The sequence below is a fragment of the Battus philenor genome, unplaced genomic scaffold (assembly GCF_028537555.1).
Source record: "Battus philenor isolate CCGP_79_NKW_IND1 unplaced genomic scaffold, ilBatPhil1.0.hap1 SCAF_11, whole genome shotgun sequence".
Taxonomy (NCBI): domain Eukaryota; kingdom Metazoa; phylum Arthropoda; class Insecta; order Lepidoptera; family Papilionidae; genus Battus; species Battus philenor.
Genome location: NW_027181673.1, coordinates 2,108,729 through 2,123,984, shown reverse-complemented (window position 1 = coordinate 2,123,984; position 15,256 = coordinate 2,108,729). Strand labels below are relative to the sequence as shown.

The window sequence follows — 15,256 nt, the reverse complement described above, 5'->3', positions numbered from 1 at the left end:
ATTGATAATGAAACGTTTGAGTGTTTGTTTTTTTTTTATTGTTTTAACCCTTAGTAGCCTGATTTACGAAAGTGATTTTTTTAAATATTGCTGTGTTTGCCGTGTTAAAAGACTGGTATCAAAATTGAAACTCTAGGTTATTAAGGGTTAAGAGCATACTTTAATAAAAAAAAACGTAAGATATCTATATTATTTCATAAACACTGTCAATTGAATTATATTTTTTGCTTATTTAATTATATAATGAAACATGAGCCTCTTTATTTGTTAAATGTAATAAAATTAACATTTACTTTTTTTTCACTTCCACGTTTTTTGTAAATATCTACTCCTACTCCTTATGTTATAGAATAAATAATATGTACTCAATTCGAAACAATATTTATTGGATTTCATATATAACTAGCTGATCCCGCAAACGTTGTTTTGCAAAAAAAATTAAAGTTTTTAATTAACAAATGTAAGATAAGTAAATAATGTAAGATAAAAACCAAAAAAATTGTCTAAAAAATTTAAAATAAAATTTAGGGGTGGACTACCCTTATAACTTAGGGGTATGGAAAAGTAGCCGATTCTCAGACATACTGAATACGCATGTAAAATTTGGTAAAAATCGGTCAAGCCGTTTCGGAGGAGTTCAAGTTCGAACACCGTGACACGAGAATTTTATATATTAGATTTGTTAACAAGTAAATATAAAAACTAAGGTAAGTAAAAACATAACTAGCAGATTTCTATGTGTGTTTCGGTATCCCGATATTTCCAACTTCAAATATCAAATACTGGTATTCTGATTTTAGTTCGGTATTGTAAGCCCTACAGCTGAAATGATGTCTATTCTCTATGGTATCTAGAGACAATCTTTCAATGCCGAAACTAAGTTACCAATTGTGAAACACACTGGGACTTCAAGTTATGGCACTTAATATAATTAAGTAATAAATAAGTACATCTAATTTCAAAATAAAAAGTGATTTTGGAAAATTTACACGATTTAATTGTCCATCGCTTAATGTTAGTGCTTTAAAATTTTCAAACGATAAATAAACTTACAATGAACCGTAAATTCAGTTAAAAATCAATTTACAAGTAAAATAATTAATCTCCATTGTGACCGAAATTGTAATCTGTGTTCCGTGGAGTTTCTTAATCTTCTATCTGGAAGATCGTTAAATATAGATTAAGTTCGTCTTGTTTATATTCAAAATATATTACTTATTGTATGTATATAACATAATAACTTAATAAAAAAAATTCGTTTGTTTTACATAATTTTTTTCCGTTCCTCTGTTTCTTTATTCTTTCTGAAGCAATTGCGATACAAATCAGTTTGATTTATACTGTAATAAGTATACTTTGTATATGTTTATATATGTGTATGTTTTGTACACATTACCTACCTATTATTTATACTCCTATCTTTTCAATACCGCGGTTGTCTGAAAAAGATTGCCTTGTGTGATAGATAAAACCGCCCATCGTGATTTTTTAGTTTATTATTGTGAAACTATTTAAATGTATCCTAGTGTACAATAAAGAATATTATATAAATACTAATATACCTAGATACAAAAATCGATGGTATCGATAATATTAAAAATCGTAATGATGATATAGTTAGAAAAATCGTTTTTAATATTTGGACTGATACATATTGATGATTATGGTTTACCATCTATCCCTGCAGATTTTATACTACCAATTAGTTACATGTACTCTCTTATAAATAATATTTAACCAAAAATATTTCGAAATAAATTTTTATAATATTTAAAAAAATTAGATAAAAGCCTTCTTTTACTTTTCAGCCCATGGACGCCCACTGCAAGGCATAACTATGTTTCGGTCTACCTTGTATGGTCTACCGGCGTCTACCTACTCGTGGTCACTCCAGAATCTTTCATCCGCAACGACTATTGGTTGCAAGAGCAATGTGCCTCACTCACTGCCACTTCACGGGCAATTCTTCTCCGTCTATGATCTTGGTTCTTCTGCGATCTAATTTCCGATTAGATCTAGCACCGAAACTCTACGTATATCCCTCTCCATTGCTCTCTGGGTGACCTAGAGCCTTCCTATGAAGCCTGTTTTAAGCGATCAAAAATAACTGTAGTTTAATTTTTTTTAATGGTAATATGAAATATATAGCTCGGGAATTTTTGCACTAAATATCTGTATAAAAACGTTTAGGAAGGCGATTGTAAAAATAGCGTAATTATTATGTTGTGGGCTCTTGATATCATGAGACGATTGTTCACTGTGCAGCTTTGTTTTGAGAGGACATTATTATAGTGGAGCTTTTGATTCTAGTTTAAATCAAGTTAACCTCTTCTGACATTCCTTTCTTGAGTCATAAAAGTGATAATAGTTTGATTAAATGAGTAAATTTGTTATTATGTTAATATCAATTCTACTGCGCAAAAGAAACTAACGCCATCTGTTGACGCGGCCTGAAACTACATACTTCTGTCATTTGAATTTTTATTTGAAGATAACAGAATAGATTAAGTCATTGACCATAGTTTCTTCTGGGATATCTTTTTTAAATCAGAAACAACAAAATATCACTCTGAGATCGAATCGAATTTTGTTTCAATAAAAATATTGTAACAAAAATACATTCTGCACTCAATAATAACAGACGATAATGCTATGTGCAGTAAAATATAATGTAATAGTAAAGTTAGAACGGAATGTATTCAAAAATTTTATGAAATCATATGGCAAGTACTACAATAAAGTTGAAACAGCTAACTGCAATACAACACAACTCCGGCCCGTTACATTAACACAGTCCGCTCCGAAGTCAAAGTTAACTTCCATAGTTTGTATGGTGCGTCGACGGCATTGTTCTGTTATTATAAAATATGAATGGAAATATAACTGAGATTTACACCAAAGAGAATTATGTCACAAGAAGAAAAAACTTTACCTTTACTTGTTCTGTAACAACAAAGGCTTAGTTCATCATAGTTAGCAACCTTTTTTATTTACAAGGAAATAAAACTATAGTTAGGAACTATCAAATGTGTTCATACAAACAAGTGTTCGTATTGTATCCGTAAAGTTTTTGTTGTTAGCCCTAAAGGTTTTACAGCTTCATCGGGAATGAGTTCACGGATCGAAAGGGTCCGTGAACTATACTAAACCAAAGCATTCGGGTTTACTTGCATTAAACACTCTGATGGAAGATGAGGCAGTAGAGACGAGGCTTTCCTGGTCAATTTAGTGTTGTTTATAACTAAGTAAAGTATAAGTATAAATGGACGGCAGCGTGGACCACACTGCAATCTAAGAAAGGATACTGATCCCACCTCTGATCGCTCGCGCTAGAAACAAGCGTTTTTATTTTAACTTGAACAGTGTAACAAAGTTCCTTTATCGCCCATGTCCTGATAAAAACATGATATATCTGTTACTATCTTTCCTATTTGTAGATAAATTTCACTGGTCGATAATCGTACAATTTAATTGAATAATTTTATATGCTACTTTCGTTTCTAACTCATCGCAAGTTTCAGAAACAACTAGTATCAAAAACATAGATCGACTGTGGTATTCACCGTGTAAAAGCTACAAATGATATTGCGGCTCCAATCTCGTTTCACGGACTTTTCACGTTGACATTTAATAGACTGTAGCTTTACACGCGGGGTTAACTCCGAAAAGAAACACGCAGGACGATGAAGTAAACAAATACGTTTATTCGTTAGAAATATACACGCACGAATATAACAACAACTAAATATTTATATTACACACATTCTACAACTAAATAATTACAAGACTAACTATATGCTTCGAGGTACCGTGCCAGCTAGAGTGTGCGGTTTTTTTTTATGGCCCCCACTATTGGGAGCCTCTCTTACCCCCTATTTTGTGTGGGACAGGGACTATTCAACATTATTTAATTTTTTCACATGTTTTTTTATTTTCATTATCGTCTTTCATACATCGTATGATCTTTCGTTCTCTTCATTCTTGCCACAATTCTTCTGTCTTTCCCTTTCGCTCTTTAACGCCTTTCATTCATCCCTCATTACTCTTTTACATTTTTATTATTTTATTTTTATAAAGGATTATTACAATATCATTTGGTTTTACATTATAATTTTTTTTTTATTTTTGTTGTTTACATTTTTATTAGTTTTTATTTCTATCTATTATTATACTTATTATTTTTCTACAGAGTAGGAGGAACTCTTCTTTGGTTTTTTCTTCTCTTATCAAGGAGGCTATAGATTCCTCCCTGATTTTCTCACCGGACCGGCACTCGAAGTCGAACCGGAGTCCCCCGAATGCGGGACACTGGTCAACGCCCGGTTCACAGAAGCACGAGGGGTCCTCCTTGAGCTTGAACCTGTGGAGGTACTCAGAGAATACCCGGAGCCCCGTGAAGAGCTGGGCCGAGACCGCGTCCACCTCGACAGAGTGTGCGGTTGGTTATGGTACCTCGGTCTCGCTTTCATTTATACGGGCCTGCGCGCTAGTGGGAGAGATATCGGTGCGTGGGACGCGGTGTGAAGTTCCGTGGAGGCCCTCTAGGTGCGGGGCGCGGGGGAAAGGCTTTGCATACGGCCATTTTGCGCAATGCCAGCCGTGCGCAACATATGTTATGCGTTAAAGATCGACAAGACTTCTAAATCGTCCTACGTCCAAATAAAAATTATAATGTACTTTTAACAGAGTTTTAAACATAATCAAGGTCTTTGGAAATTGCTATTGTTGTAGTATTGATTTTAATGTTTTATTATTAATCAAAGGAATTTTTAAAATATAGTACACAACATTTATAATGTTTAAAAGTAACATATTAAATCAAGTTAATCTGGTAATCAGGCGTAGCTACATATTTTTCAAGATTCCTATAGAGCAAGCGTAGAATTATGTAATATAAAACGTGGTGCCATCTTTTGCTATGTACATATATATCAATTATTTAATTTTATCACATCTACTACATATATGTAACGAACGAAGTTTCTCATATTCAATACAAGATGGAGTTCGGTGCACTGTTACTCCTACCGATGCCGCTAGATGGCGCTGGCAGTAGATTTTTAATAACCTCCGTTAATTTCGAGAATAATATTTTTTTCAGTATTTATAGTTTTATTGGCATTTAATTCATCACAATTTCTTTCATTCATCACACTTTCATATTATTTTACAAATTACCTCATTTCCTTCATCTACAATTCTTGTTAAATTTGATTATTTTTACAGCATCTTTTAATTTTGTTTTCTTTGCCTGGCGCTAATAATGCGATCATACAAAAGTGCTGCGTCCATGGTGGTGATTTGACAGTTAATAAATAGATTAATAAACAAGATCGTTAAAATTGTATTACGAACTCTATATCATTTATTGAGAAATGATTTTGTCGCATATTTAATTAGATTTGAGGCATTTTTATATAATTAAATGAAATTAATTGAATTAAATCGACGAGACGTGCTCCGGTCTATTCAAACAGATAACCGATTGGTAAATAATTAATGAACGCGTTTAGCATTTAAAACAACTGGTGAACAATAAAGTAATTATCATAATTGAATTGTAATGGCTGGTTACGTTTATTTTATATAAATAAAATCACCTATCCCACGAATTCATCATCATCAATAAATAAAATTTGAATAAATGTTCGTTATATTGAAATAACTGCATTTTAATACATGGATTTGGACATTTTTTTACATTTTTGTCTGTCTGTCTGTCGATTTGTTCCTGCTATTCTCCGAAACGGCTGAACCAATTTTAAAGAGACTTGTATCTGCAGGTAGCTGATATAATAAGATGTAACTGAGGCTACTTTTATCTAAAAAAACCTTTTAATGTAATATACACATATCCCACAAAAATCAGTCAATCAAAGTAATATATTGATACGCATAAAATTTGAAATTGGCTCCACCTAATTATTTTTTCACATTTTCGTCAGAGCTTGAGGAAAGTTCTTATGGAGAGACATGAAGAAAAAAATATTTAAAAAAAACTTATTGTGTAAATAAAAACACATAAATCTACCTGTCAAACTAGTCGTCAATTAAGTACAAAAAGGCGTTTAGGAAGAACCGGTAATAAGTGTTTTTATTGTGATAAATCAATTAATAAAGTGATCAGTTAGAAGTACGTATTTTATTTTATTTTTTCTATTGACAGGTCCTGACTACACGTTTCATTACTTTACCTTGACAGTTCGAAATGTGTAAGGAAGTATGTTATAACAATATTAAAAAGGTCATTAAAAGAAAACTACTAAAAAATTAGTTCTTCGTCTTTCCAGGCAGTGGACCCACATTGCAAGGCATAGGTTCCCAAGACCGCCACGAAGATCGATTTTGCGCTGCCCGCAACCAGCGATTTTCCGCGGGCTTAACTCTCTCGGTCTACCTAGTGGGGGGCCACACTGACTCCACCAGTTCATGTTCGCTACTCAAGAAACTTTCGGCCCCAACTATAATTTGCACGAGCGATGTTACCGCTGCTACTTTAGATGAGCAATTCTTCGAGCTATATCGCCTCTAGCTCTTACTATTCTATAAATGACATTTGTGAAAATAATCACCAATAAAATTAGAGCGTGTTTCTAGTGAGCACTTTCTAAGACAAAGTAAATTTGGAACTCTATATAGCGTTTACTCTCCGTATTGTTTGCCAAAGCTACAACACTTGTATATTAAATTATTATTTTGCGTTTGAATTCAAACAACAATTTTTATTAGAACGCCATTTGTGTTGAGGTCGCTGCTATCGTATTTGTGTTGAAATTGTAAACAGTCTTTGTTTATATCCAAATATATACCATCTCGAACACTCTTGACTATCTTCTTAGCCATTTAGAAAGAAAACATGCTCGGGTAACTCCCTTCCACTCGCAATTTCGTTCATTGATGACCATCGCCTAAAAGATACGTAACAGTAACATATAAGTGTTTGAATCGTGGCTCGCCTCCACTTACTTACTGCATAAGTATACATTGTAACTTGAAGAATGACATTGCAAGAGATCTCAATTTGAAATTAGTTTCAATCAGACTGGACTCTTCTTGTATCCTTATATTGACGTACTTACTAATAACATTAATTATTCTAAAGAAATGCAAAATAAATATTGTAAGACATTTGTAAATAATAAATTCAATAGGTTTCAAATAAATAGACCCTTACGTACGCAAACTGTAAGAGACATTTCCGAAATCATGTTGCTGTATCAGTAAACTGTATATTCAGGGCGGGCGATTTAATCGACTGGAGAGGATAAAGCCTTCTCGCGTGAAATCCGTAAAGCTGACAGCCCTGTCAGTCAGCTATGCCGTAGCTAACTAGCGAAGTCTAACTTGATAAATACTTCCAATCTGAAATCCACTAATACGTACGAAGCCACAATATATTGTCCTCTACCACAAAACGGCCACCAATCTTACCAGGCGTATAATATATATGTGAGATCGTAGAAGTAAAACCTTGATAATTTGTAACAAATATTGATTTAATTTTAAGAAACTTATTGAAACACTACACTATATATTCTTGTTCATGTCACAGCTCTGTTATAATAGTTACTACATATATGTATACATTGACATATATATACTATAAAGAGTATTAAATTATACTTATTTATATAGAAGAAAAAAACTAGACAAAAGAAAAAAACTAGAAAAAAGTACAATGGGCGGTCTTTTCACACGGGAACGTGCAGACCACCTCTTAGTTTCATCAGTATTCCATATTCTAAAAAAGTTGAAAAAAGACGAAAGATCTGTCTATAAATCACGCACGTATGTTATTTAAGTAAACAATTCTCTTTATCATTGAACCTTGAAATAAATGAGTACAAGTTACCTATACGCCTAGGTTAAATGTATGTATGTCTGTTCTATTTTATGTACTCACTTTCGTGTCAAACATTGCATATTTGTATCGTCATATGTGGACAGAAGTAATTAAAAAAATATTTCTTATCATCATAATTTATACCACTGTAATCCACTGCTAATCATGGGTCTACATCAAGGACTTTCAATAGGGCCAGTTCTAATCCTTACACTCAGTGTTTTCTGGTGACCTTAACAAGGTTCCGTCTGTCTTATAGGCAGACCTTAGAAACTTTAGGCCCCAGCGGTCTCTGTTCAGCTGCATGGAATGCCAACTGTCATATTAATTTAGTCAATCCACTAAGTTACATCAGTTATTTTCGTACAAGAAACATGTTAATATTGAACTCATTTCGGCTTCGATAATGTCACAAATACAAAGCCTTATTAGTAAATAAGGATTGCTTATTTATCATTAAGTTTACTCACCCAGTAATCTTAACAGAATTTATAACAGAACACTTTATTATTTGACAACAAAATCAGATATTTATACACAATTTATGACTCTCCAATAAAATATCTTAGCGTGGTTTATATAGTTTTAAATATTTGGAGCAACATTTGATGCTGGAACAATATTTTTGGTCAATCAACGAGAGATTAACAAAATAAAATTATGTTAATAAAAGTCGTAAAATCAAATCAATCTTCAACTCACACTAAGCGTTTTAATACTACTATTATATTTCTAACAGCGAAGGTATGGAACAACCTGCGGATGTCGTTATTTTAAGCTAACAATAACTTTGGTGTTTCTAAATCAAGAGTGATTTCTTCCAGGCTAGAATGTATCATCATAGATCTCGTCGTAACTTAACATTAGGTAAGACAGAGGTCAAATCATTTGCCTGTAGTCGATAAAAATACATTTGTTGACAGCAATAAGTTATACATTTCTTCCTTTGAAGTTTGTACACCAATTACCAACCATCCTGTATATTATAAACAGTGTTGTTGAGTATTGTTCTTGAAATATGAAGGAAAAACTAGATCTACTGTGACTATTTTATAATACACTTTTGTTAGAAATATCAGGATTACATTTTTATTTATTTTTTCTTTCTTTGAAATGGAACCGACAGCAGAGCGTCGGACAAAGCATACGGCGTAGTGGCAAGTCGCAGTAAATCCAAGATATTCGAGAAAATACAAAATACATTTCAAAAACACAACAATCGTTTGTACGATGCGATATTATTTTTAGTAAATTCAACATAGCTCAAAGCATTTCACAAAGCAACCGGCGAGCGTAAACTAAAACTTGTGCCAAGAGATCTTTCTACAAGACTTTTACGGCCATTCTTAAGAGAACTATCGAGTTTCTTTATTTAGGATATTTTTTTTTAATCAACAACTTACATGATGTGATCGACCAATTTTAATAATTTATTGATCATCGGAGACTTTTGGTCGTAGGTTGCTAATTCGATTTCTGGACTACAATCTTATATAATTTACAAATTGTGCATTAATTATATACGATTACCAATGTTCACAAGTTTCTAGATGATCACACTACTATCACCAACCTACCTGCCTAGCGTGGCCACTGTATAATATCTTCTCATAGATATCTTTTTGAGAGGCCTATGCTTCACAGTGGTTGTAAACTGAAACCACGATTAGTTTCCCAATAATTTATTAAATAATCTCAACAACCTCGTACTAGTAGCAAATAAGGTTCTATTTTCGAAATAATTCAATTTTTATTTGTTCATTAAAAAAATAACAGTTGACATATATCTTAATAATTAACATAATATAAGTAGTCATTTGTATGTTTTTACATTTTTATTACCAGTAAAAATATTTTTAACTTATTATAAAAGATCGATAACTTCTAGCAAAATCTACAAAGGCACTAAAAAGCCTATATTTCTACAAATAAGTAATAGTCGCTTTTTAGGCGCAGATCTCTCTTAAACTTCTCCATCTATCATACTCCCATGCCTCTATTTTTTCTCTTTTCGTGTCTCTTGTCACTCTTATAGGCGTTTTACCCATCTGGTCTTGTACATCCTGCAAACGTCTCCTCAGAAAAAATAATACAATAATTGTAATTAATTTGAAATTGTTATCCACATTTAGAAAAGGTTTTTTATTGCTGTGTAAATGTTATTTTACTTATTATTTCTGAAACCATTGATTTTTGAATATAATTCACTTTAAGTTTTTACACCTGTATACAATCACCGTTTATAAAATAGATTGAAACACATCACCGTAGAATTTCTGTACGTGAGCATTCCCTAGTAGTGAACGCGTGTTATTTCAAAATAAACAAACAGACAGTTACTAATAAATGAACCGTAAACGGAAAATGTGAGAAAAGCGTGACAATAAAACAAGTGATATTCTCGATAATCCTTGCTACAGTACAAAACCTATTATGAAAAGCCGTTCTGTTTAATTCGAATTGAAAACACGCTGTATTCAATACCGCATTATTCAGATTTTTCACATTGAGCTCATGAATACACTGTAATACTTATATTTTTATTTATCCTTTCATTCCTCCTCCTTGTTCTGGTTGCTGAAAGTCGTGATACCTAGTACTGCGTTCATTTTGTGTGAGCGTTCTCTTTTGATTTAAGCAACTGAACTCCTCAAAATATCCCTGCAGAGCCTTAACGTCGCCTAAGATCTTGAGTGAACCTTCCGGTGAACGTTGGTGTGTGACGCTGTCAGATGCTTCCTTCTTACACTTAAGTAATATGTAAGGACGTAGTGATAATAGTGAGGAAAACTGTTTTCAAAAGTCGAATTAGATTTTAAATAGACAACTAGCTGATCCCGCAAACAAAAATTAAAAGTTTTTAATTAACAAATAAAAAATAAGGGTAAATCGTAGAGTAGTGAAAATTTAGGGTTGTATGTATTTTGTGTGCTGTATCATAAAAAAATAAAAACAAAAGATCTTGTCAAAAAAATTTAAAAAAAATTAGGGGTGGACCACCCTTAACATATTTTTATTAATTCTAATTTGTATCGTTATTTTTTTTAATATTTTTTTTCGCTTTTACTAAGCGCAGACAGTTGGGAGAGAGTTGCCGCTATTTGATACGGATCTTTCTTCTCTCAGCTGCGAGGCACGACAGCGTTTTATAATTTTTACAATTTTTCTTACACAATTTTCTCTTATGGATAAGTAAATACAGCTAAAATTTATACATATTAACAATATAATTTGTAGGTTTTGCTCAATTATATATTAGTTGGTACATTATTTTATTTCAAGTCGCTACCCAAGCGCTACAGACCGTTAAATGCCTTGAGATTTAGGGCAATGTGCCGGGCCATCTTGTCAAAAGATTCTACTGTAGATTTTTTCTTGAGAAGGTCCGGTAAGTTGAACGGAGGTATATTAAGGTTTTCACATAAGTTTACGTAATTACGTCTTTAGAATTAGAATCGGGAGCAGTCTGAGTAAGTGATGAAAAGTCTGTACACCCTTAACATTTAGGGGGATGAAAAATGTTTGTGGTGTCCGATTCTCCACCCTGGCCGATATGCACGCTAAGATTCACGAAAATCGGTCGAGCCATTTCGGAGGAGTTCAATTACGCACACCGTGACACGAGAATTTTATATGTTAGATATATTAAAATAATTACCAGAAGTTACTGTGTCTATAGCATTGCAATAAAAAAAATTGTGACATATGTCAGAGTGATTGCTTTATATGTGTTCAAATATAGGGGTAAAAAGTATGAAGCTTTTTTACGATAATTTATATATCTTAAAGCTTTCAAACCTATTTACAATCAACCTGTATAAATAATACAGATAAGCATCTAACTTTTCTGATTTATTAAAATAAAAATTTCACTGACAAAAATCATAATACACGTTTCTGAACGTAGTATCGCATTTTACAACGAATTTTAAACGGAAATTACAATAATTAATTTCACTACAACCCATGGTGGAGACTACGAAGAATAAATTACTGACTATTGTCCAACGCACGCGACTCGAGTTCATTTGAATGCAAAAGGCAGACGGCGGCCTCTGTTTGTGTAACGCGAATTGGTGGCGAGCTATTGTGTATTCATTGTCGTTCAGTTCGATGTGTTTATCTCAATAAAAGTTACATATGAATATCAGTGTATTTCATTAAATGAATACTGCAATATAAACAAACGCGCATTGCCTTGTTTAATAAAGTAAAAATAATCTTTAACGCCGATATTTTCATTTACATAAAGTTAATTGATCCATTTTTGATCAAGATATACTCATCTCAAGTAAGAAAAGGATTAATATTTAGCCACTTCAACAACACCCACCGTACACAACTGCCACCGTTAAATCACTCAACACGTGTTTCACACCTCCACGGGGTATCTTCAGGAGTTATGTTACACCGATTAGTGCCAAACACAGAGTTATCTCATTTTAACACGACTGATACGTCCCTTAGAAATGCGCGTAAGATAAAAAAATGAGGATTTATAAATAAAAAAAAATTATTTAAAAAATTGGGATACAGTGTAAATAAAATCCATAAGTACCAAACAAAAATACTAAATGAATTTAAAATTAAAAATAATTTTTGCAAATATTCATTGCTGCATAATAAGCGTGAATTTTGTTGCAGATATGTCTTGCACAAGTGTTGGGCTTCAGGGTAGACTGAAACTTGCAATCGGAAATAAAGTCTTATATAATTCACACTGTGTATAAAGGTATTATAAAGGTTTGCTACTGCACACAACGTTTTAAAGATGGATTGCAGCGTCCTCTGCATGCCGTGATCACACTGTGATCGCCAATTCGCCGGCCAAGCTTGGCGGTTATCGTATATCTCCTCATAGATATCTAAAGGAAAGGAAGACCTGCAGTGGATGTTTATAGACTGAAACGATTCTGTTACTATAAAGAAAAATTTCTGTAACTGTTATTGAAAACTCTTAAAAAAAGTCCGCGTAAAAAAGAGTTTGATGTAAACGCATCTTTAAAAAAAAATTCTTATGAAATTTTCCATTTATCCACGAAAATATTCAAAACTTATGCTATGGAAAGATTGATCAATAATGTCTACGATCATTTGTTTTCACAAGACAAAAAAAATATAACATATATATATATAATTATCGTTTCTTGCTACGTTCTACTTGTGATTCAATATTCCGAACCTGATATAAGGAGTAAATAGATTCCATTGATACTATACATACATATATTTAAAAGTATATTATATCAATGTGTTGTTTTTTTAAATGCTTATCAAAGCCTATTTAAAGGAACAAACACTAGAAATCTCTGTCTAAAATTGTAATACCTATTGCTTACACTTGAATCTCATCAGGCGGTGTAGCAGCGGTGGTTTCATCATAATTTAACACTCAAGAAGTCCAATGCTGGGACACAAGCTTCTCTTCAACGATTTCTAATAGCATCAGTCGGTTTTTACATTCAACAATGTCATTTGTCAAACCTGTTAGTGAATGTCCTATGCCTTGGCCATTCCACGATCTCCACTCCAAAGCCACGAGAGCTTCCTGCGTAATGTACCCTGCTCACTGCCATCTCTATATCCAACTACATTTATGTGTAATCTTCAGTCCATTCTATCTAAAGTTGCTTACACCACAATAATTATACGTGAAGTGTTCTATTGCTGACTCTTGTTCGATTGTCTTATTGGACGTAATATACCATAGGTTGTTGGTGAAATTGTGGCATAAACATTCTTAAGTCGATACAATAAAGCAACCAATAAATATAAATGAATCGATAAATCATCAAAAGTTGCTAAACGCAAAACTCGAGAACAGTTTAATCGATTTGACAAAATTTTATGTTCATATTTCAGTTATTTTTTAAAAAAAGATGTGATGTGTGGATAACGTTACCTATTAAAAAATTAAAATATATGTGGATAAATACTAAAAACAACATTTAAAAACACAAATATCATACCCTAGGAATAAAATAAAATACCCGTCCTTAGCTGTCAAACATTTGTCATTTAATTAAAGAGACATTCATAATAACATTAATATTACAAGCGTTCAAAAGCAGAGTTCCTCAAACTTTTTTGTGTCGTAGACCCCTTGCCATGTTTTTTCGTGTTGGGTAGACTACCTACTTACCTGATATTGATTTACTGTAAATTTCTAACTGTTGTAAAGTTTAGTGTAAAAAACTTAAAGTAAAAACACATGTTAATTTATATTTTTTAAAATATTTTCTTAGCACTTTCCTTTTCAAGATTCAGGAAACGAGTGACAAATTGAACAAGTCAGTGCAAGGTGAAGAAGCTGAAATGTATTGCGACCACAAAGCGAATACCAACATCCTACAACTTACACAATTTTATAAACATATTTAATATTTTTTTTACTTTATAGGTACTTTTATCAATAATGTAAATGTTTTGATATTTTAAGATAGTATGATATAAGTAAATAGGTACTATCAGTGTATGTGTTGAGATCCACTATCGTGGACCCCCATTTTCATTTCATGGACCCCCAAATTTTTTTTGCTGACGAAGACCCCTTGCAGGTTGTCATAGACCCCTAGGGGTCGATATAGACCACTTTGGGAATCACTGATATAAAGGATAATTAGTGGGTCGGTAAGGTTAAAAGGTTGCAATGCCATCTAGTGGCGAATATCAACAATTGAGACATCATGTAAGTTTCCTTGAATAAAAAACATTAACACAGATTATCATAGTGGACATAAAGATGGTTTCAAAAGCTAACGATTTAAAATCCACCCATCTGCTTTCATGTCTTGATTAAAATGTTCACTAAAAAAATTACTCAATAAATATCCTGACATTCAATAAAACATTATCATTAAAATTGTTCTTAATATTCAAATAGATTTATGCATATTAGACCTAAAATAGCATACGTAGCAATATTATTATAATAATATTTCTACGGAAGAATTTCTTTATTCAATTTATTCTGAATGCGGAATGTCGACCAACCAACTACAAGTAGGATATCTATTTGGAAATCCTTTTATGTGTAAAACTAAATACTATTACGCTTGCTTAACCCTAAATGAAAGCGAGTTTACGACAAGGGACATTTTGACCCTCATAGTGGACCTGAAAAGTTTCCGTCCATTACACCGAAGGGTTATTATTTTTATATGAGGCTAACCGTCGACCCTCTTTACGCACGATTTTGTTTACCCCAACCTCTTTGCAGTAAACGTGTCCGCAAAACTTGTGTAAACAAATTAATAACTAAAATTCTATCGTAGAAAAGTTTGAATAAATGGCAACTTAAGCCTGTACGTAGTCCTAATTTTTAAAATTAAAATTGTTCGAATTTCAATTTAATTGTCATGTACATGACATAAATAAATAAAAACGAAACATAATAATAACGCTTATAGCTTT

At 32.5% G+C, this 15,256-nt stretch overlaps 1 protein-coding gene across 1 annotated transcript in view; it reads right to left on the bottom strand.

The window, feature by feature from the left end:
- LOC137931922 (protein qua-1-like) overlaps positions 1 to 13,419 on the bottom strand; it is an 89,028-nt gene extending 75,609 nt beyond the window's left edge. The window contains exon 1 of the mRNA XM_068775427.1: positions 13,328 to 13,419. Coding sequence (XP_068631528.1) covers positions 13,328 to 13,419 — 92 coding nt within the window. The remainder of the gene's footprint in view (positions 1 to 13,327) is intronic.
- Between the last annotated feature and the right edge of the window lie 1,837 nt (positions 13,420 to 15,256).